This window comes from Ammospiza caudacuta, chromosome 6 (genome assembly GCF_027887145.1).
Source record: "Ammospiza caudacuta isolate bAmmCau1 chromosome 6, bAmmCau1.pri, whole genome shotgun sequence".
In the NCBI taxonomy this organism is placed as follows: Eukaryota; Metazoa; Chordata; class Aves; order Passeriformes; family Passerellidae; genus Ammospiza; species Ammospiza caudacuta.
The window spans coordinates 60,681,506-60,706,068 of NC_080598.1; the positions used below are offsets into that span (position 1 = coordinate 60,681,506).

Genomic DNA, 24,563 nt, shown 5'->3' on the forward strand with positions numbered 1-24,563 from the left:
GTAAGCATTTTCTTAAAGTAGAGCATGTACCCCAGAAAAAGCTGCTAATTGGGAAAAGAGAATAAATCTCTCCCACAGCTGGGGCTAAGTAGGACCTTTGAAAGGCTACAGATAATTTTAAACTCTCCCACTTCCAGTAAAAACACAGGAAAATTTGCACTAAAATTGGTATGTACAAATTAACTTAATCAGTATAGGAATTCTCATTACATTATATATATTATATATATTTTATATATTATATATATTATTACATATGTTTTATATTATATTGTATATATTATATCCAGCCCTGCAAGCTCACAAATGAGTGCCAGCACCATGTTCACCCAAGAACATGTCCCAGAGCCTCTCCTGGGTATATGTATTTGCGGGGATAATTGTCTTAGTTATTTCTATCACAGAATCATGAGGGCTGGAAAAGACTCTGATTGAGTCAAACCTTCAGTAAATTTAAGATCTTCTTTCTAGTTTTTACCAAATTGTCCTCTGTTCCTTCAGAAGTTGTTAGAATAATCTCCTATATTCTTAAAAATTGCTGAACACTAAAACTGAAATGAGTGAAATGACTTAACCAGGCTTCAGGGTTCTGCCTCTTTTAAAATTAGCTCACATAAATGCAGCCTCATGAAATTCAGCCACAATGAACATCTGCAGTTGGCCTAATATTTCTATCTAAACAGCTTGGATGGAATTCAAATTTATTATTAGATGTCAGGATTAAAAAACCCCATTTAAACAAACCAACAATGCTATTCAGAGGTATATTATTCTTTGGCTTTGAGGAAAAATACATTAAAATGCATACTTTCAGTTAGATAGGATAAACCAGTCCTTTTATACACTCTGAGCTGGAAGACACAGGGATATATTTTGTCTCCCATGTCTGCTCCATTAATGTGAACCAAGGCTAATAGAATATTTTATCATAACAATTCCATTTTTTTAATCCACAGAAAATACCCTTTTCTTTTGCTAGACAATTCAGTGGTTCTGAGTTTTAATCCTTAAAGGGATGGGGCTGAATCTTTAAGTTCCTTTAATAGACAAGTTTGCTCCAGGTCTCAGGTGACAGCAGAATCCCCTCCTGCCCCCTCCCCAGATTGAATTCATTTAATCCATGTCAGAATCCTTCCAGCTCTGTCTATAAAGATTTCCACAGATGACAAATGTGAGCTGGTTACATCCAGGCTCATTTTTCCTTCAAATCATAAAGGCTAAAACCATATTTATTTTAGCCTTTAGCATCCTTAAATTCTTAAAATTATAATACAAAGGTCTAGCTTTTATTTTACAGTACTGGATCTGAATCAGGGCAAAAGATACAAATGTATTTTGCTCCTGTGTGATGAAGTATTCCAGAAGTTGGGCATCCTAATCCATCTCTAGTTCTCTTGGAAGCCCCAGACCAGGCAGCCTCTGGGGAATGCTGGGGCTGGAGCCAAGCACATGCAGCTTTATCTTGGAATTTCAACATGAAAGGGGAAAAAACAGCAAAAAGGAGGGAGTTTAATAATTGTAACTAAAAAGTGATCACGATAAGACCTCAGTATTTCATTTTAATCTAACTCCCTTGAGCCAGAAAACTGAAGGAGGCCTGGAAAGTTTGTAAATCAGGGACAATAAAAGAGATGTGAGGATGGTTTGTGCAGCACTCAAATACACACACACAATGTAATTGCCTGTTTTATTTAGTGGAATCATTTTTGTAGATTAGAAATATTTCCAATTCCCGTTTACTCCAATGCAAGCCTCCACCATCGACAGGCGTAATGCAGTTTTGTTCAACTGATTCCAAACCAAAAAAAAAGAAAAAAAAAGAAAAAAAAAAAGAAAAAAAAAGTACAATCTCAAAAGTTAAGTTAGAAACTAAGTTCACACATTTTCTTTGGGACCAGGAATCTGTACATAGTACAAAATATACATTTATTGAACTTTCTGTAAACACACAGTTTGAATTGTGTAAAACTGTAAATAGTGGGTGAACTACGTGGAGAATAATTTATTATATATTGTTATACATTCTACTTAAGGAAAATAGTTATGCTCTTGTATATTACTCTGTTAAATTTATAAATTCCATAATGAAGCTGTGTAATCTGCAAACATGCTTTTCAAGCTTAAATCTCTCCATTCGTAACACACATTTATACAGGTCATCAATGAAAAAAGTTACACTTTCCACAAAATAGATATAAAGAGGTCATGAATTTTCTAAAAAGACAGGCACAGCATGTCACTACAAACAAGACTCTTATGGTGTGGAGTCAATTCTGTGAGAAGACAGGTGAAAACTCTCTAATTCAGCATGTTTGTACGTGGTCTTAGGAACAAGACAGATGCTAGAACCCAAAATCTCTGCTTATAAAGATTTATCAAACAGCTGGTCCTGGAAGTCAAAGCTCACACTTTTCAGATATGCAGCACTCCCTGGCTGGGAGAACCTCAGCTTTTGTCTCCTACCAACTCTTGGTCACGAGTAATTGAGTTTTCTGAGCAGTGAAATACCCAGCACCATTTGCCAAGAACATTTGCATAATTCAGCACTTACTCCAGAAAGTGGATTCCTGGCACCAAAGAGTTAGATGTGGTTAAAAAATACAATTTAACTCTTGGTGCCCAAGGTCATCAGCAAAACCAGGCTGGGAAACCCCAACTCCCATGGGCTGCAGGGCATTAACCCACGGAATGTGGGGTGACAGCATCCCAGCACTGGGGACTCTGGTGAGCAATGCCCAGTTTCCAATTTAAGGGGCTGGAAATTCCAAATTCTCAGTCTGGCATCACTCAGCAAGAATAAAAAGTTCCCCTGTAAACACTATCAAAGATCCCTTCATACAACGGTCCATAGAATGGTCTGGGTTGGAAGAGCTTTAAAGATCATCCAACCTTTCAGGAGTCCATCACTGGACATGGATATAATTCAATGTAAATTCAGCACATTTATTCCTACATTTTCAAGGTCTCATTGTCTTTCCATCCTGGATACATCATTTTGGATTTCACTGATCTGCAGCTAAAAGCACTTCATCAAAGATCAAATCTCTTAAACTGTGCTCTTCTAAGGTTTTAAAAGAAAAAAATTCTTAGATGTTTAAAGAATTAAGAAATTATCTCAGATTAACCAAACATTTTGCTTTTACATCATCACTGTCTTCCCTTTGGCTTTGAAAAGCTTTTTCAAAACCTAAACTGAATAAAGATAACATTTGTTTTTCATTCCAAGAGAAGTGGGATAGTTAAGGCTCCAACAACAAGTGCAGAATTTGTATGTTGTGAGCAAAAGCTCCACGAATGTCAGCAGCATGTAAAGTTAAGTTTGTGCCTGATTTTCCCAAGCCTATCTGACTCTAATTTTCCCCTGCAGTGTGAACAGAAATATTGTGATCCAGCCTGAAACCCCAACAGTGAACATGAAATTGGGTACCCAGTATTTGCACTGCTCAGACTGGCTGGAATTCAGTAACAGCTGAATTGAAACTCTGGACCTTGCTCTACAGACATCAATAGAATAAAAGTATTGATTGTCTGAGGACCTGCAGTTTTTTTTCTCATTATTCCTAAAGGTATTTCTCAAAATAAATAACAATGGCAGCACCTTCAACTCCAGAGGCCTCCTCACAACACACATGGGGAGTCCTGTCCACCTGGAAAAGCCCCAGATTCCCACCAAGCTCTTCAGAGCCAACACTTCAAGGAAAAAAAAGGAATTTCAGCTTTGCCTCAATGTTACTGAGCAAGCTGAGAAGTGCTGATGTTGTGCTCCTGAAGGAAAATGGTGCCTGACACAGCACCCATCCCTCAGATACATGGCTGGTCACACAGTAGTGAGGATCATTGGTGTTATTCTTCTTATTTTGGATAAAAAAGAAAAAATAAGAAAGCAGGTGCCTAGTGATATTTTAGAAAGTACTTGGGCAGGAATCAGTTCAAGTTATATCTAAAAATCTGGTTATGCATAAACCACTCTATAAACCTGACCTGTCACCCCACTTCTAACCCAAAGTTTTGACACTTTTAGATTTTCTTGGTTTATAAAAGGCATTTTTTAAGTTAAGCCCACTTTCCCAACTTTTGTGGTGCAAAGGTTGGGGGGTTTTGTGGTCATTGCATTTAAAGCAAGCCTCTTCCAAAACAACTTTCCTAAAATATCAATATCACTCCTGTTCCCTTAGCCTGGAAGCAAAGACTTCAGAAGAATGTGTACAAGAGATGGGAAAAGAAAAATCTGTATTACTGCTACTCAAAAGGAACACCTAACAAAAACACAGAGAAAATGAGGAATATGCACAAAGCCTAAGTAACTACAAGTCAACAACTCTGACACAATCAGGAGATTAAAGCTCCAGACATTTTTTTCACATATTAAGCAAATGGTAGAAACACTTGTCATTTTTCTAGAAACAAATTAACAATGGGAGACAATGTAAACTCAACTTTTAACATGTCTATATTTTTTCTACTTGAATGCATTTAGTGGTCCATGATGCTAAACAGAAGCTTCAAGTTTTCCTACAGCTTCCTGACCTCCTGAGAACACGTGCCACAGCCCAGGTGGCTGCTACCTCATTTGTAAAGCAATGTTACTAAGCAAAATAAGGCCACAGAGTGCTTCAGATGTGCACACCTGGGTCTGCAAAAAGCTGCAGACTGTGCAAGCACTCCAGAGAAAAAGCTCACAAAAGATTGGAGTCTCTGATCAGTATTTCAGACAGGTCAGTCAAAATTATTTAGCCACAGAGTGATTCTTTTAAATTCTGCTCCTTGCTTACAGCTTATAGCAGGAATCACATTCTTTTTTTTTTGTGCTACAGCATCCTGGAAATTCATGTCTGGAGCCTCTTTTCACCACTTAGAGAGTCAAAAACCTCCCCAGTCAGATGGAGAGTTTACAGCCTGAACTGGCCCATAAAGGCTCAGCTATGATCACCTCAGACATAGGTAGCTGTAGTAACAAGGAGCCACACTCATTATCTAGGAGACATCATTTTCATAGCTGGTAAAGCTTGGCACCAAGTGACAATTCATTTTCTACACAAGAATGTCAGGTACAGCCCTGTAGCTCTACAGCTTTGCTGCCTCTGAACCTGTGCAAGGTACATCAGGTTTGTATCAAATACTGTATTTGCCAAAGGATGAGGAAAAGGGCACTGGCTTTCCTCAAGGTTAGCCTCTTTTAGACATGGCCAAGTTTAAATACCAAGAACTGAAACACACCAAGTTTTCTGTGCACAAAAGCAGTTCTAGAAGATGCAGGCAGAGATGGAGGTGAACACCTTGCCATGATGAAATCCTGATGTACATTGAACTAAGGAAAGCTGTAACAACCATATCATTAACCTAATTGTGGCAGCCATGCTGTCTCCTACAAGACAGAGATCCAAACTTGCAGAGAATGTGAACACAGAGGAAGGTTGTCAGCACAGAACTCACACACAAGACATTCAGACCAAAGTTTGATGGTTCCAGTTTAAAGAAAAGAAATGTTTGTAAAAAAAAAAAAAATTGTCTTAAGTGAGGAAAGATCTGCAAAGGCCAGATGCTCCCTACACAGGCCATCATTTATCTGGGTGTGGTTTCCCAAACTGTGGCAGGAGGGGTGGGGCAAGCATTCCTTTGCTCTCAGTTCTGTCTCCTCACTCTCCATTTTTCCCTAGCACCAGCACGTCACAGCTGGATTATCAATTTACCCAGCTCAAGAGGACAGCTTCTTTCTTTCCCCTAACTGCACACCTACTTAAGGACAAGCACTGGCACAAAAAAAGGCAGTAGGGGCAAACTAGGAGCAATGGTTTAGTCTTGGCCTAAGATCATGAAGCCACATCCTTAGACCATAAACTACTAAAAATGGAATGCAATAGGAAGGGTCTCCTATCCCAGTGTATAAAATTAAGGCGGGATTCTTATCAGGGAATCAACTGAAGAAAAAACTGATCCCTAATTTTGTTAAATCATCTTAAGCTTCCAACTCCTGAACTGAGCAAAATGGCTCAGACACGAACCTATATAGTGACAGCACCAGCTTTGCAATAAATAATGTAATGGACATTGAAGTCAGTTTGCTACAAGTAAATGTTGAAAAGATCAGCTTTGGCACCTGCAGGAACTCTCAAGGTAATGCTCCCATGACTCATCTGCTGCTCAGCATTCACCAGGCACCTCTGACACAGCCTACGCCTGCCACAGCTCACAGCAGTTCAACCACAGGCTGATGAAATTCCTGTCTCCAGCTCTGACTCCAGCTCACAGTTTAACTGAGTGATGGCTGTGCCTCAAGGTGCTGGTGCTGCTGCTCCTGGGCCAGCTGAGAGCAAGCCCAGCTGAAAGGCTCAGGCTCTGTTCCTGCCCCAGCAGAGTACTGGGGTCTCTAAGGATACAAAGGATTTACAAAGCCTTGCAAATCTAGGATCCTACTTAATGTCACTGCATTTAGTTCATCCAACATTGGTATAAAGCACATTTTAGAAGCTTCTGTCTTGAACATATTTTCGATGCTGAATTAGTGAGAATTATTTGGAACAGTTGTCTATAAAGCAGTTACAGGTATTCTCCCAGAACGATCAGCCAAACATTTAATCTGACTATAACAAAACTCACAGAAACTGTAGCCAGTGAAGCTGTCAAATGTAGAAGGAAAACAAAGTTGCATGGCATACGAAGCAAAGTAGCTTTACAAATGTCATTTCCTTTTAAAAACAAGCAAATCGGGACCATCCTATTTGAACATGTATTTAAAAATACATCTGTTAACATCACACAATTTTCATTTTTGTCACACATGAATCTTTTTCCAAGAGGGAAATAAATAGCACACAATATTTCAAAATAAAAATTGCTGCCTTGCCCCTGAGGTGCTAATGTTTTTAGCATTTAAAAAAAAAAAAGTTTCTGGTGCAAGAAGGAGATGCACAAAGGTGCAAAAGTGCCTTTTTTCTTTTCAGAGCAGTGAAAAAAGTACAGCTTGCCTCTTTTCTAGGATGCTTTATATACTTAACTGGTTTATTCTGTAGTCAAAGTCTGTATCTAAAATGGCAGTGTTTATGCATACATCACAGTTCAGTGCTCTGAGCTCATCAAAACGCTGAACGTAGGCGAGAGAGAGAAAGGCCTGAAACAGCCTTTCTGCCACTACCCTCAAACCTACTCACATCACCTGTAGCAACAGCAGAATTATTTTCTTTCTAACCTTCAGGAGACCTCGTCAGAAGAGGCTTCAAAAAATCTCCTTTGTCACTGAGACAGTTTAAGTGATTATGGTTTGAAGTATGGCTTTTCACACCACAGTTTTGCTTCCGATTTTTAAAGTTTAAAACTCAAAGGTTCCACAGTCCAGTTCAAGGTTTTGCAGTTTCCAAAACTAAACTTTAGTCTCTAAGAAAAAAAAAAAGGACAGAACTTTATCTGCCTAGTCCTAAATTAAGTTGAGCTTTTCGCACTAATACACCATGTATTATTAAATATGCTCGTTAATTAGGTGCCTGTGAAGCTATAACTTAACATCATTATAGTTTTGCACTCTACAACAAAATTAGACATTTTAAGCATTTATTCATAGGTAGGTAAGGAACTGGTTCTTTAAGCAAAAATTGCTATAAATTTATAAATACAAATAGTGCTTATGTTTTCTTCATTCATGCTTGAACAGATTACAAACTGAATACAATGAAGTTACGTTTAAGCACCCCACAGAGACAAGAGGGATAAAAGAAAAGTTTGCTGGTATATACTATACTTAGTTCCAAGACACTATAAGTTACTTTTTCACTGTTCAGTGTTCCCTAACTCTGCATTAGTTTTAAGGCTATATATACAAATATGTATGTGTCAAAGTTAGGGAAAGACAAATATAGCAAAATGCATTGTACTACATTTTCCTATCAAAAAGTAATTATACACCAAGTTCTGATTCTGTTTAACTGCAGTAAATGTTACAATCTACTTGTTTTACTGATTTTCCTTTTGAGGAATCTGCCTACTAAATGAGTAAACTACATATTAAATACAATATTCTCAACCAAAAAGACAATACAAGGTGCACAAAACAGCAGTTTTGCAAACACGACTGACTTGAAAACTTAATTTTCGTATGCTCAATGGGAGAAAGCTAAGCTTAAATCAAATTAGTTTATTTTCTTATAAAATTTTAAATTAGAATTTTAAACAACAAACAGTTAAATATTGTCAACATGCTATACCTCAAATCACAAGTACTGTTTAACCACTAGTCTCTCATTCTAAGTAAGTGGGTCAATTAAAAACACACACCATAAAATGTTAAAGATTGTCAGGCTTTGACAAATGTATTTTTATCAAACAGTAGGCAAATTCAAACCAATGCACATCTTCAGAAGGGAGGGGAGAAAAAAAAAAAACAACACCAAAAAGCCTGAAAAAACTAACATTTGTAAAAAATAAGGTAACGGATTAATCCCACATCATCCTCTAGCATATGGCTATGTCTTGGGCAAGAATCAAAATCCTTCCCATTTTAAAAATGGGCTACCAATTAAGAAAAATATTCTTCCACAAGTAAAATATCATTTACAATGGCACTGACATTTTAAAAGGCAGGAAAAGAAGGAATTACACATTTATGGGTAAATGTCTTGTTTGTTAAATCAAGCTTTATTGATAAAATGGAATTCAAGAGTATTTTTCTTGGAACAGCAGCAGACCCAGCCAATCAGGATTGTAAAAATGCTGCAGACTCCTACTTTATGTAGAAAGTTGTCTTCGTGCTCAGTGATTAGTAGTTTCAGGTAAGGGTTAACGAAAAAGAGGTGCAAAGAACCAAGGTGTTCTAATTCAAGATTGGTACATGTATGAACAGGATACTGTTAACAGGGCATGATTTAACTCCCACTGAACTCAAAATCACAAATCCCTTCGACTCAACGTGAGAGCAGGAGTGCACCCAAGAAAATGATGTATGTTTGTTGAAGAATGTGCACTGCTCCTAAGTTATTTTTCCATGGCCAAGTGAAATTCACACACTGTAATTTCTGGTAGGTTGCCCATGAGTTCAGCTTTCATTTCAACCAAAAAAGTTATCTTTAACAGTTTTGTGCACCTCTTGAGCACCTAGCTGGCTAGGCTGCTGCTCCTTGCAATCCAAAACCACAACATGATTTTAAAAAGGGATATATATTGTTGCATCACACAAGCCAAAACATTTCTTCTAACCTTTATAGTGATTTAAAGCGGTTCATAATTAAATATGAGCATTTGTACAAAGACAATTGCACTTTACAAAAACAAAATCATACAACATAAATTGCTGGAGTCTGATTTACAACATGAATTTATGGTTTGAAATCACGTTTACAGAAGTCTGTTTTACAAAAAAAGATCAGTTCCTGGGCTAGATGTTGTACTGCTGTAGTCACTCTCACCAACACATCATATTCCCTTCTTTAATTAAGGTTGAGGATGGATGTTAAGAAGGGTCACTGAGGTTGGGCTGCACTTTCATTTGCAGGATGAAAGGTGAACTCCACAGCTAGATGAGCAGTTTTACCACATATCATCAGTTGAGGCAGAATCCTTAAAGAAAAAAGAAGGAACCCTTTAAAGTCTGGAGTGCCCATTCTTGCGGCCGTTTCTGGATAATCCAGACTGAAAAGGGTAAAGACTTAAATCATTTCAGGAGTCTCTTTTCTCTCCCCTTTCAGAAACAGCTTTCTAAAAGTATCTAAACCCCACATATTCTTAATTAACAAAACATCAGAATCAAGAAATTTCAAAATATGACTGTTTTATCAATCCTGAAAACAAGATCCTGGGCATGTAACTCAAAAGCATTTCCAGAGCCTTTCTAGCTATTTCCTGAGTAGTTAGAAGTGATACAAAATGGAATCTCTCAGCTCACAGGTGTGAGAAAAGAGCAGGATGTGCTCATGTCATGTGTTATCACCATTATCATCTTTTGTCTTCTCAGCCCTCCCTCGTTGCATGGGAGGATACAGACATCAACTGACACCCTGTTATAACTCAGAGCTATTTTAACACTTTTAATTTAAGGTTACAGAAGTGTAGTTTAGGCAACTGAAGGAAATCGTAATTTTGGATGGTAATAAAACTGCAAGGGGAAAAAAAGAAATGTATGTAACGAAAATAAAAATATTGAAAGTAGAAACATGCTGTGCTCCCAATCATAATTCTATGGCCACACTACTTGGTATTTCAATTTATCCAATTCCTGAGTGTTCCAAAAATTCATTCCATTTAGGCCCACAGGCAACAGCAGATTTTGTATAACGACCACAAGCCTGACAAATGTTTAACCAATTCCTGGTTTAATTAGTATTTAATTTTACCAAGTGTTTTTTAAAGCATTTGCCTTTGTGTCAGGCCTGTTTCCTTTTCCCTTGCTCTGTATTCAGCTTTTTCCACCTCATCAGGTGGGCTCACAGGTTAACCAAGAGCAAGTGTGGGGCCACAGCTCTGCAGCTGAAGTAACAGAGCTGAATCAGCAGCACAGGAATCAGAGCAAACTGCTCTTGTGCACCACCTTTGGTGGTTCCAGCATCATCTACTCCTTTTCCCTAAGCAATTAAGGGGCAGGATGGGCTTTTACAACAGCTCATCCTGGTGCTTCCACAGCTACACCTCCCCATCATTACTGAGGCTGCAGGAGGTAGAAATATTACTTTTCTCCAAAAGCACTGCCTTAGTGACTCCTTGGAGAGGAGAGAGGCTAATTAAGTCTCTAGCAATGCCACACATGAGAATTTCTTAGCACTGTAGTTCTGCACCCTTCATTCAATCTTGCACACAGAATCCATTGCAAACCAGAGAGGAACAGTTGGCACGGAGGTGTAGTTAAAAAAACACAAACTGAAATTGCCCTTTGCAAAAGTACCACCTCCAGCTTTTCCTTCAAGACCAGAAGTAGCAAAGGAGAGCAATTACATGAAAGCAAAATGGTTGTTTCAAGAATGAAGAATAAAAGCAGCATGAGTAAAAACGCAGGAGCTGCTTGCCAACTATTCCATATGCAAATTTCTGTATCCCAGTAGCCAACATGATCACAAAGTTTGTGTACTGTACATTTGTAGAACAGCAAAATACTACAGAATGTATTTTGAAGGTAAAGCATCCTCTTTCAGCCCCTATTCAGGAATTTTAATGCTCAAAATAGAACGAGGGCTGCCAAATAAAACTAGTGCACAGTTGTGAGGCCAACGCACAATCTTCATGTCTGGCTGCATTTCACTTCTGTCACATCCAAGCATGGAAGAAATTTCTGCTGATAGTTAAAGGATCAGTTTAACTGCTCCAGGAGAGATTGTATTTTCAGTGACAGAATGTTGTTTCTGGTGATTAAAGTGCCACTGGAATCATGCTCATGCTCACTGTTTGGTTTTTCTTCCCCCCATCCTGACGGTGGATTTATGTCTCTCTCAGCACTGACATGTAAGAACCCAAAGTGTTTGCTTGCTGTAAGATGCTCTGTGCTTAAGAATAAAAGTGTTTACACAGCCCATTTGGTAAACTAATGTATTCTTAATACATCCATTTAACCTTTAGATATAGCATTTTTTTCTTGATATTTAGGAAAAAATGTGTCCTATGAAGAAGGGAGAAAAAGGCTCCCCACGACTCTTTCCACCATTTGGCAACACTTGGAAACCCAAGCAGGGCTGAAATAATGAAATTCCAGAGGACAAATGAATCAACCCTACTGGAGTTTTGAGATGATGATCAGCAGAAGGCAGCAGAAAACAATTACAAAACACAGTCCAAAAAGCACAACAGTGTTATTCCTTTCTTGGGGGGAAAGGGTCTTTAACAGGAATTTGTAATATCTTTCTTTACAAAACAGATCAAATGATTGGGGTGGGGAGAAAGAGAATGTAAGAGAGAAGATACTTACAGCATCATCATTCCTGTAGGGGTTCAGTCTGTTATACACAGCTTCAATCACACTCCGTCTAGAGCAAAGAAAACAAAAAACCCACAAGATTTTAATTTTTTGTATTTTTATTTTTTTCCCCAAGTCAAATTCCCATTTTTAATTTAAATGCAAACTTTAGAAGATTCCAAATTCACAGAACCATTTTTAGTCCAAGTTAGCACTTTAAAACCTTAAAAAAAAAAAAAAAGGATTTTTCAAAAAATCCTTTAAAACCTTTAGGCTTAAGACAAACAAGGCTGAATATCCTTTGGAGTTCAACAGGAGAAGAGCACAACCTGACACTCAGCTCTTCCCTTTGAAAAAGGGCAGCAGAAACCTCAGTGGACACTGAATGTCCTGGTCATTTGTGCCCAAACACCACTGCAGTAGTGCCTCATGTATTAAGGCATGTATTATGTATTACTTCCATAGGGGAACAGTGTTGTGTTATTTTCTGGACACACAAAAATTACATTCTGAGGTACATTTTTGTTTGTGTTATGCCCTAAAATGTACTTTCCATGTGCAAACATGAAAAAAATAGATCTAGAACAATACTCTTCTACAATGACATGGCCAATACTCAATTTTGTCTGGTAAAAAAATATAAAAAATTTATTCAAGCATTTTTACAGTTACCTCCTTTTAAAAAGGCCCCTACTTAGCATATTTAAGATAGCTTGAAATTAACCTTCATCTCTGGGATTCCTGACTTTTCTAATAGTGATAGAAAATTGATAAGAAATAAATTGATAAAAGATGAATACATTTGCCATCAACATGCAAATGAGCAACATGATTTTTATTTTTTTTTTAACATAGGGTGAAAAATTGAGAGTTTAAAAACCCCTTGAAAACAGGCAATAAAAAAACCCCAAAAAACAAAACACAACCGAATGTGAGGCTGAAGGAAGAAGCTGCCTATGCCTTTAGAAGTAGATAATGAAAAAACTTTGAAGGGAGAACAGGAAGGAAAGAGGGAGTAAAAACCAGAAATTACATATTGGACTTTAAATGCAACTTTCTTTTGGATCCCTTTCTGCAGAACTAAGTAAGATGAAGTAGCAGATTGTGGTGCAAAGCAAAATTCAAAGAGCAACCTTTAAACTGCTGATGAATGCATGCAGAGCAATCACAAAGGAGTGCAAGAGAAGGAAAAAAGCAGATGACAAGCTTTGTAATCATCCTGCAACACTGAAGAGTCAGGAACTACCATGTATAAACATCATAGTGAATGGTTATAGGGCATGAAAGAAGAGGTTGGATTCAAAGCAATAAAATCAAGCAATTACACACAAGGTACATTACACATATGGATTGGAAAGTTTCCCACATCTTTCAAGAAATAGGTATCTTTGATTCTAAATACAGGCAGGTTTCTTGGAAAGCATTATTTTCCTTCCAAATTGGCAACAATGCTTTAAGTTACATAAACTCAATGTAATAATAATAATCCAATTAAATCAATATTTCTCTAAGTCCCTATTCAAGCTAGCATCACTGAGATACAAAATCCTGCTGAAGTCACATCACTTCAGCATTTCTTCACAGCCATGATGCCACTTCCAGCCAAAGGAGATGAAGAAAAATCAATTTGTATGCTGCATTTCATGAGTAACTGACTCACTCATACTTCAACAGTACAGCAGCCCATCCTAAATAGATGCTATTATACTTTAAATTGCCATCTCTTCTTCTCCTAGTCAAACAGTTCCTATAGGAACAACATTGTTTTCTAGAAGCCATCTTTACAGTTATCACTTTATAATTTAATTATTTTATCCCTTCATAATTTGTTCAATTTTTAAATTTATAATTTATTCAATTACATGCCTGAAGTCCTGCTGTTTTGTGTAACAATACAAGCATCATACTCTGAAAGGTCAAAAATATTCTATACCATATGTGCCCTATCCTTTTTAACACAGCACAGGCTCATGAAGAATCTTTTGAATCAAAAAGCTCTTGGTTTGGGGTGCAAACAAGCTGAGCACATTGCTTCCTTAAAGACTGAATATTTGAGAAACCACAGAGCATCACCACTGAACCCTTCAGGGACAAAGTCAGCTATATAAAGCTACAAATTTAACTTCCCACTTTTCTTTTTTGATAGATTTCTATCTGGCTTTCAGATTTGTCACAAGCAGAGAGGAACAAAAGCAAATTTTTAAGCAATTACAACATGGCTACAGACAAGAAAAGAAAGCTGCCAAGCAAAACATTTTATGCATATAACTTCTTGTTGAAGTGTAGAACACTTCAACCCAAGTCATTAAAGTCAGGGCATTATTTTCACATGTTCAAATGTAACATCCCCCCAGAAACCCCAGTTAAATTAAAAAAACAGACAGGCCACCCTTAAAAACCCCTCATTCCTTCCCAAAAACTACAGTTTGACATTTAATTTTTGCAATGATTCACAGTCAACTCCACTCTTAGGCTTGTCCTTTTCATCCAGAACAACTGAGTAATAAAAACTGGAGAAGAGATCACCACCTTTTGTCCTGTGCCCTTCCTCCCTCCCTGCCCCCCAACTTTTTTAAGAGTGGCCTTGCAGTCCCAAAGTGATTGAAATGAACCCCCACATGTACACTGATGTGAACTCACTTGCTTGCCAACTCCCCTCCCGGTGGGAGGTTTGGGATGCTCTCAGTTGCTAACGTACGCATCACGTGGACTAAGTCTGGCACTCCTTCACCCTGCTTCTTTATGATCTCTGGGAATCAGAAGTACTTTTTTTGTAAGTGCAGTCCAAATTTAACTTCAAAAGATTGAAACACTCAGTTTTATAAAAAAAAAAAAAAAAAAAGGCAGCTTAACATTAAAAATAAAATTAAAAAATTAAATTAAAGCGACAGATCGTACTCAACATGGTAATTGTTAACTTTGGTTCCGTAAGTAAAAATCTGTAACAGATTTGACACAGATTTACTGCTGTTCACATGCTGACTTGGTTTTAGAAATACACAGCTACCTAGTAACAGTGGGGAAAAAATCTTTAATGGCTTTCCTGCTATACATTAGACAGAAGATGTAATATCTTCCCAAGGCATAGGGCAGATATTAACATCAGCTTTATCACTGCAACACAAGATAAAATATTATTGCCATCACAGAAAACAGAGTATTTCCAAGAAATAAAGGGTTAGACATGTCAGAAGTAATTCCCATGGCTGTATGTGTATAAACCAATACTTGTACCTCACTGCATTACAGCAACATGCATATTTTAAGGACTATTACACATAAATTAAAAGCCAGGGACATCACATCTAATTGACAGTTTCATCCTCAACTCAGGAGATATTTAAATTCAGGGCAGAAACTTAAAGCTGATCCACTCCAGCTTCTGGGTGAAGAGAATCTGTATTGTAGCCACAGCCACATTTGCCAAGACATTAATTCTTTAAGTTTATTCTCAGGCCTGGTTGGTTTGTTTTGGGTTTGTGTTTGCTTTTTTCACTTTTCTCCTCAAGTCAAAAGTACACGGTTTTATTTGAATTCAAGACATTCAAGATCATACCAGAAGAAGTATGAAGAGTCATTCCTTAAACAGGCATTTTATGAAATTTAAAGAACATTTTTTAAAATGCATCTCATTCATTTCTCTGTAAACACGAGCTCTCAGAAGTTGCAAAACATGTGAATTATTAAGACCTGGTGTTTTTCATCTCCAAGTGAATGCTGGAACATGCATACAACAATGTGTACATATGTGCACATCTCTACATGCATGTATGTACATGCACACTGTTCTTCAGCTAATAAAGCATTTACACAGTTTGAAAGTAGTTCGAATTCATCAGTACCACTTTTGAAAAATACTCAAGCATTCAGATTTTGCCCTAAATTCCAGAAGAACACACCAAGTTTCCATTTTATAATTTGTGAGATAAGGTACATTGAAAGCTTTTAAAACCAACATGTATCCAGTCCTTTTTAGTCAAAACAAAACAAAACCTAAAAAACAATTGTGAATTACTTTTTGTGTATGTAATGGTTTTTCAGGGCTGCGTGTGCTTACAAAAACCATCAGCTCTGTTTTGCAGTCAGGCTGTGTAAATTATTTGCAAGGTATAGTGGAAACACTGCCTAGTCCTCAACCAGCATCAAACTCTGCAGCACAAAGCTTTAAGCTGTTTCCTTCAAAACTTAAATTTTAAATACATGACACTGCACACCAGAGACACCTCAAAAACTTGCCATTTCCTCAAAATCTACAGCCAAAGTTCATTTTACCATCTTACATTTAGCAAAGAAATAATCTATGAAATCTTAAATCTGAATAAGAAGCCAAGATCTCAGATTTGGTTTGCCAAGTTCCTTTATTGTGCAATTTTGAACATCTAGAATATGCTACATTGTGCTAGTTCTAAAGTTCTGCTGTACAAAAATAAGGAATTTATACTTGACCTATACTACACAGTTTCACAACCTGTAACTGCAGTACATTTAACATACAGTCTCCACTAAATGAATACATTTATATTTTGATAAAACTATAGATACAGACTGAATGAACACTGAAGACACAACAAATGGAGTCGGTCTGCTAGCTGTGTTTAATTTATTGGAATTATCTTGTTTCAATACACCTTTAACCCTCCCCCCAGTCTTTAATTTACTTTTAAACCTTCTACACATTTCCATGGCATCAAGTACTGGAAAAATGTACTTACAACCCTAAAATAAAGGATTCAAAAATGGGAATTCCATACAAAGTTTAAGAAAAAGCCAGAACTTTGTTTATGTGAAAATCAGGGAAGGAACATATAACAGCTAACTTAAAATTATTCATCTCTACATAGGTATAAATATTGCAGGGAATATCTATTATGGAATGGTTTTATGTAAAAAAGAATGAGAACAGAAAAAAAAGCTTAGACAAGTTTCTTTTTAGAGTCAACACATTGATAACACATATTAGTGCAAATAATAGCAACACATTTTGGAATGATTGATTACTTCTACCATGAAGTTCACATGATACTTTAGGAGTAACATTGATTTATTGCAAGTAATGGCACAAGGATGCTTCTCCACACTTGCTGCTTCTTCCATTTTTTGTTGCAGCTACAAATCTGGACCACAAACATATCAGGAGAGTCTTAAGCGACATAGTAAGTAGAAAAGTTTCTACATTTTTTAAAATCTGAATCATCTCTCCTTATTCAAGATGACCATCATTATTAAATCCTATTCAGTCCTAAAATTTGCACTAGTTCTTAACAGTAAAAAGGTAAATTCTGGGCCAAGGGGATAAAAATACAACCAGAAAAAAATGCACATTAGAAAGTATCGACTCTCATTACCTGCTGGACTTCACTGAGAACTGAAGTGCATAAAAATATGTAATATGCATTTTAACCAAGCTTCCCTCTTAATGAATTTTAAATTTAAATTGATATTACAGATTAGTAAGATCATTCTAAAAGTATTCTTTATATTTTTTAGTTCCTTCAGCCCAAAGTCAGGCTTTTAAAGTTAAGCACTGCCACTCTTATAATATCCTAAGATAAGAGCAAGATTATTCACTGTAGTGTATAAAGTTTCAGATGCTGCAGCAGTCCTACCTTACTAGTCAATAAGGCATTATCCACTTACTTCAGAAACAATGCAATGGCACATTAATTAATTAATTATATATTAAATAACAAAGTTATCAACTTCTGTTCTTGAAATTCTGCCTTGGTTCAGGCCTTTCAACTTTCCTCATGCATAAGTCCTAAAAGGCCAAATTCTGCACACAGCTGATACAAATCACTGCTGGGTTGAGTAGTGTTTACTAAACATTCATTTAAATAATCTTTTTGTGCAACAACAGACAAAAAATTAAGGATAATTCTAAAATTTAAGCAAAGACCCTTGAGAGGAAGTACAGTATATTTCCTCAAGTTGTTCAGACACCATCCCATTAAATTAAAGTGCTTTATAACTACATACAGAATCCTTCTGCCTCTATGCAATTATCACACTTTGATCATTCCTGCAAATTTCCTATTTGTATAAATGCAAAGTACCGGCAGCCAAATTCCTGGTATGTACCATAACCACATGCAGGCCCAGTGTTTAGGCTGTTCCTTTACCAAATGAAGCAGCTATACAAAAATGCCAGCTTTCCTCACTGTAACACTCCTAGGGTAGGATGAGGCCAGCTGAAGATGCAGCCTTGGCTTCATCATATTTTCATATTCTAGGTCACGGGTTTGTCTGAGCTCAGCCACAATATCTAAGATAAGAAGGCAGCACTTGCCCAGATCAGGAGAGTTAGCAGGCTGTGAATCAATGTGTGAATGTACAGCACACTTGCTCCTCAGCAGATCTGTGGGTGGGCACACACTGTGAGCTCCTCCTGGTGCAAACCTGCTCCCTGCTCTGCTGGCACCTCCCTCCCGCAGTGGGACTGCATGGGGACATTCCTGCCACGCTGCCAGGGACATTCACACCAGCACTGACTGTGCACCAACCCCTCCTCTCCTCTCCTCTCAGGCAAGTGTGGGCATTAAACACACAAATGTCTGCCTGGGCACTTGTTCAGGGGCACAACAGATGCAGTTTGCTGAGAGCTGGCAAGTGAGACCTTGGAAAAACGTGGTACTTTCTGCAGGAGCACCTACACAGGTTGTAAGTGCTGTAAAAATTGCACATGGATTTGTCTGAGCCCAAAATTCCCATGTAGGCAAGTTCTCTGTGAAATTTCAGGAGCTGCAATGTGTTACCATCATGCAAGTTAAGGAGGAAAAAGTGCATAATGTACTCCTCTAACTTACTGACCACTGCTGGCACAGCTGTGGAGAACTCTGCCTCTCGTGCCCTGTGTGCTATTGAGGGTTCTTGGAAGGATACACACACATAACTAGACTTGTAACATACAGAGGAGTCCACTTCAAAAATAGACTGAACCTATGCAAATAATGCATACAGCATGTCTTAGATTTCAGAAACAAACTCCAAGATGTAGTTGGTTTTAAATATCAAAAGGCACTATAAATGCAGTTTTAATCTGAAATTATTTGAATCTACTTGATTTCAAATATCATTTTTATGTGATCCAAAAAGCCCCAGACTCACAGTTTTGATTTAAAGTTTAAGAAAAATTTTTAAGTTACTATCAAGATGAGTTCCCAGCTTTTGTTTGTCACAAATGCTTAAAGATTAGCTTTGACAAATTTCTGACATACTTTCAAATAAGTAAATACGTAAGCAGGTGCTTAAAGATTATAGTAATTGAGTTGTAACCATACTATTATTGGATAATAAAATATTACAGCTAACTGATTTGTACTTAACTATAAATGGCACTCAAATTATCATCTTCACAGACACTTTGTAAGATATTTTGATTATTTTCTTTAACTCCATGTGACAGGAACCAGGATTCACTGGTCTGAAGTTAGTGCTGTCAACAGACTCAGGAAGAACACTGGGCATAAATGAATTCTCTGCCATCCTGAATAATTTTCAGGGCTACAGGCTGCTGCACTTTCATGGCAGAACTTTTTCAGGATATACAGAGTGCCTTTTTCAGAGGTACACAGGATGGCCAATGGCACTTGAAGGTCTATTAAAAAGCCTGTATGTGTTAAGGGTTTAATTGTTGGAAGGGGAAGGGGGCCAGGGGTCTGTTTAGAAACAAAGTTACTTATTTTTTTTTAAATGATCCACCTTCTACTCTGCTTTCCAGGTACTTGTCCAACTCTGCCTCTCTTTTCACCGCCTCTGGTGATACCTTTGGTGCATTCGGAAAACAGATCAATATCACACTCATGTTGTCTCGACTTCCCTGGTGGAAAAGAAAACATGATTTGAGAAATGTATACACACCAGGCTAAACACACATCAAAGCATTTTAAATACAGAAATTCACAAATCATATGGTATCAGAATCCAGTTTTGACTATTATGGAATAATACTACCATTAGAATTCATCTCCCTGTACCCCTTAGAGAATTCCAGGCCCATTCATTTGGTACAACTCTTCAGTCATTGTTTTTTCCACTTTTATGGTTTGAAGACTACAGGGAGGCAGTTACAGACACCCCACTGTCATTTAAAAACTGACATCAGTAATGAGTGATGTATAATTACAAAGTTGTGTTCCATCTTGTTTTAAGTGCCATCCAAACATTTTGGGAAAACAGCTGAATGGGTGAACAAAACCATGACTGCTCAAAAGCACTCATCAGGAAGGTGCTAAATTCAGACAGTGCTTCCACTAAAAATCACAGCTATTAGGTTTTTCCTTCATCTTTTCATTTAAAACATGAAAAGTTGCAAGTGACAGAATTTGTTAGAAAACCAGCTGTAAGGTACTGAGATCTTCCAAAAAAATATTTACATTTAATACTCCAAATAAAGGACCCTCAATACTTGGATATTTAAAAATACAAACACATTCTGCTCATGCAAAGTAAGTGTTTGGTTTACTTACAATACTCCTTTGCTTTGGCCTACAAATATGCATCCACAGGCTTAACTTTTAACACTAATTAACTCCAGTGATGTCAGCAAGATCAAGAACAAGCCAGTGTGCAAAAAAAACAGTATACAGGCATGGGAAGGTGCTGACAGTTGGCTCCTGCAAAGCTTACAGCATCCACAAGCCACTGTTCCCTTCCTGGTATTTGCTTTTAGGATTCCCAAAGAAAAATAGTAACCAAAAATGTAACCATTATCAATCTGCCAAGGTGTTGGAAAGCAATTCCAATTTTTCATATGGGAAACAATGATACTATTAGCCATGTGGGAAGAGCAGGGATGTTGTCTTGTTTCTCTAGAAAAAAGTTGGCTTTTTTTCTTTATGACTGCCAATTTGCCTTTGCAAAATAAGTATCAAGCTTATGAAACTCAGTAACTGCATCACACTGCAACTCATTAACACAAAGTAGAAGTTAATGCAGACAAAGTTACATAGTTTTGTTAACCCAAATAGTCTCCATCTACTAGAGCTGGTTTCAGAGCTGTACCACACAACAGGGAGTAAGAAATACAGTAATTAAACCAAAAGAAAAACTAACTTAGGAAGCCAAGTCTTCAAAACATGAAGTCAAGGTTCACTGATTCTGCATTTATCTTGATGTAAATATGACAGTGATGTTAATACTATGTGCCCAAGAAAGCAGGGGAAGATTAGGAAGGGGAAATACACTCTCTAGCCTGATTAAGTCTTAAGAGTTGAGGTTTTGTAAAGTACATTATGAAACAAAAAAGGGCAGTTATTGTCTTTAGCTTGCCCATAAATTCCCAGAAGTTTATAGTTTTCCACTGATCACAGTGTATCTGTACATGATTATAATCTCTTAATTAACCAAAACCACCCAGAAAAACATTGTTTCTGTTGTGTGTTCATTCCCCCTCTATCACCACTTTTGTAGGATACATGGTCATCACTGTCAAAGTCATGTTACCATAAACCATTGAATATTTATAGACTGGAAGAAGCAAAGTTATTATTAGCTTGCTCATAAACTTCTAATAGGGAAAGCACAGTAAACTCCTTCTCTCAAGTCTGGCTACCTTGTACAAGCAGGTGTCAACTATCTCATTGCAAACTTTCTCAAGGTCATCAGTGACTTCAAGTCTGGATCTTACAAAGTCACACAGCTCTTCATTTCCCATAACATCCCAGATACCGTCGCACGCCAGGATGATGAACTGATCATCTTCTTCTGATCTCTCAATTTCATAAACTTCAGGCTCTGGTGAGACCAGCTGTTCTGTTGGACCTTTCCCATGGACACATTTGTAATCAAAGTCCCCAAGTGCCCTTGAAACAGCAAGGGAGCCATTCACACGCTGAATCATGACGGAGCCGCCTGCATTCTGGATACGCTCCTTCTCCAGAGGGTTGCTTGGTTTGTGATCCTGTGTGAAGAAGTGAACCTTCCTGTTTCGACAGAGCAACCCTCTCGAGTCTCCACAGTTGATGAAGTACGTGTGTTGGGGAGAAATCATGACACCCACAGCTGTTGACCCACTTCTGTCTGCGCCATGCTTCTTCTCAGAGATGACTCTCATGTGTTCGTCAATTTGCAGAAAACCTGTTCTGATGCCGCTCTTTACACTTTCCACAGATGGTGGCCCATCTGGCCCTTTAAAATCCTGGTTGCTCGTGATGTGATCTAATAAATGCTCACAGCAGTACTTGGCAACCTGGGATCCAGCGTGCCCATCATAGACAGCAAAAAACGACCATCCATCGAGTCCATTTGGCAAACCGATCACAGCCGTGTGCGCGTCCTCCATTTCCACGCGCCAGCCCTGCATGCTGCTCAGGCCGTAGCGCAGCCCGTTCCCCTGCCCCTGCGCGTTATGCTTCTCCATCTTTGGCTTGTCTAAAAATGCTCCCATGGTGACCTTCCTTCAGTTCTACAAAGATAAAAAAAAAAAAAAGGATTATTAAGATGTTTCTTAAAAATCCTGCTGGAAGATATTAAATAAGGGTACAAGTAAGATGCCCGAAGTACACAGCTGTAAAGCTGAATTTTCTGTGTCTCCAGTTAAATTTGCATTGCTTTCATCTAATTTAAACAAGGACACTACTACTAGCTGAACTGTACTTTTCATATTTTTGTATTTTCAGCTGTTTTACTTGAAAAATTCATGTTCACTGTCATTCATGGCTCTGGCAAAAGCCTCTAATAGAACTGTGTATGCAACGAGTTTCAAAGAGGATTTGTTAACTGGCACACATCTGAATGGCTGTTCCCTGCAACTACTGAGCCATGAAAGAGTTCAATGTTTCTAGGACACTGGCATTCCCTAGATCCCTACCTGCTGGCCACAAATTCCTGCTAACACTGCTTTTCTGGTAGCGATGGGAAAATGAAAGCAAAATGATTAGGTTTTTTTTTTAAGATGGGGATTTCAGGGGGTTTTGGGTTCAGTTGCTATTTGGCTTTTTTAAAGCAGATAAATGATAAGAATGACCAAGAGGATGCGAGTCTGCATAAAGGAAAAAGCAGCACTGGATAAACTAGCAGCAGGACTGGGAAGGAACAGAGCAGCTGTCCCTTTAGGCAGCAGCAAGCCATTAGTTTGGCTCAGCCATCTTGTGAAAGCTCATCCTTAGATTTTCGGTTAAATTACGCAGCAGCTTCTCAGATGTCTGTGCTGCAGATTTACTTAAAACCCTCATGTATTCATGCTTCACTGAAAGACAACTGCCCCTGACAAATCTGAGGAAATCTGGGTGGAAATAAAATCACATCTATTGTATATTCTTGTGTGAATCAAGATTCAAGCCAGACCCATACACTGCACACCCTCTCCTCACTGGGATGTGATGCAGCAAATATTCATGCTTAAGAGAATAAGTGATATTTGCAGGCAGTGTAAACTGACTGGTTTATCTTCATGGTTTTCACACCCTAACCATCCAACCCACCCTTCTAATCCACATTGCTTTATTTGTGCATTCATTATTAAAAAATCGTACAAAATAGGTCACACATTTTATACTTGCAAATTATGCCTTGGGAAGCATCCAAGAGTCTGCAAATCACTGTTATACAATACAAAGTAATGGAACAAAACTATGAGCTTTTCTGTTTGAAGACTGTGGACAAAAATTATCTGTGAAAAGAACCTCAAAAACAGATTTTACCTGAGGCCCCAACTAACAGCTGCACTAGCAGAAAAATCAGTACACCAGGGGTTTCAGAAATGTTTAGCTTGACCATGGAATATATCTGACCAGTTTTCTAAGTGACAACATCACATTTTTATAGCATGCTTTTACTGCCATTAATGACACCATACATCCAACAAAGCTCTTCACACTGTCTCTTCCAGCCACTGTCAACCTTTCTGAAACATCTGTGTTCAAATAAACAGCCCAGAAATGTTTATATTTGATCTCACCACAACAGTGATTCAAATGTGAGGCATGGGGACTGGTTATGCACTCTTTGGCTCACATGCTTTGCTAACAAAAACAAAACACATACTTCAGCTGCAGGGGGATGGCAGCAGCGATTCACCTCTGCTTCCCCTCACCCCAAACCCTGCTCTGGAGTTCTGCCTCTTCTCAAGTGAGCACAAAATACTGATGGCCAAGGAAGCTGTAACTAACCAACAAAACAGAGGGTGCACCGTGTGTCGTGTCCCAAGCTCATGCAGGAGGTTCACATTACTGCAGTTGCTAGGAAAAAAATACGACTTAAGACTTTTTTATCTTCACATGCAACTCTAGTGAAGTCAGAGTGATCAAAATAATTACAAAATGCTGCAATAAATCCTGTGGGTAATTATTTTGCTGAATAACACTTTTTATTCATTTTATGATAGGAGCAGAGTTTAACACTGAATGTTCTCTTTGTTGAGGAGATCATTAAACAGAATGCAGATATTCAACTTTTTCACCTTAATTTAGAGCTTAAAAAGCAGACACTGCCCTGGCCAATATAATTCTGTGAAGTATTTGACATTATTGCTTTATTTAAAATAAAACAGGAAAACATTAAGAGCAGGTACAGTTATACTGACCACAAACACTGTCAAAATCTGGACTAAAAAGGGCCATTTTTCTTCTAATCTCTCACCTTAGTATGCACACAACATTCAGAGCTGTGCTTTGTAAACTGTTTGTCCTGCTCAGTAGTTTATCATGTAAATTAGAAATACTTACAGTCTGTGTGAAGTTCTAACAACTACAGAACTGCCAGA

At 37.8% G+C, this 24,563-nt stretch overlaps 1 protein-coding gene across 3 annotated transcripts in view; it reads right to left on the reverse strand.

The window, feature by feature from the left end:
• Nucleotides 1-1,737: 1,737 nt before the first annotated feature.
• Nucleotides 1,738-24,563, reverse strand: part of PPM1A (protein phosphatase, Mg2+/Mn2+ dependent 1A) — a 34,743-nt gene continuing 11,917 nt past the window's right edge. Inside the window, exons 2-6 of one of the 3 annotated variants that reach the window (XM_058807474.1) lie at nucleotides 21,414-22,265; nucleotides 19,562-19,679; nucleotides 14,504-14,612; nucleotides 11,876-11,933; nucleotides 1,738-9,543 (exon numbers count right to left, since the gene is read on the reverse strand). In XM_058807474.1, coding sequence (XP_058663457.1) covers nucleotides 9,514-9,543; nucleotides 11,876-11,933; nucleotides 14,504-14,612; nucleotides 19,562-19,679; nucleotides 21,414-22,247 — 1,149 coding nt within the window. In that variant the 5' untranslated portion in view covers nucleotides 22,248-22,265 and the 3' untranslated portion in view covers nucleotides 1,738-9,513. Of the gene's footprint in view, nucleotides 9,616-11,875; nucleotides 11,934-14,503; nucleotides 14,613-19,561; nucleotides 19,680-21,413; nucleotides 22,266-24,563 lie in introns of all 3 variants that reach the window. The other 2 variants (XM_058807473.1, XM_058807475.1) reach the window with 2 other exon arrangements.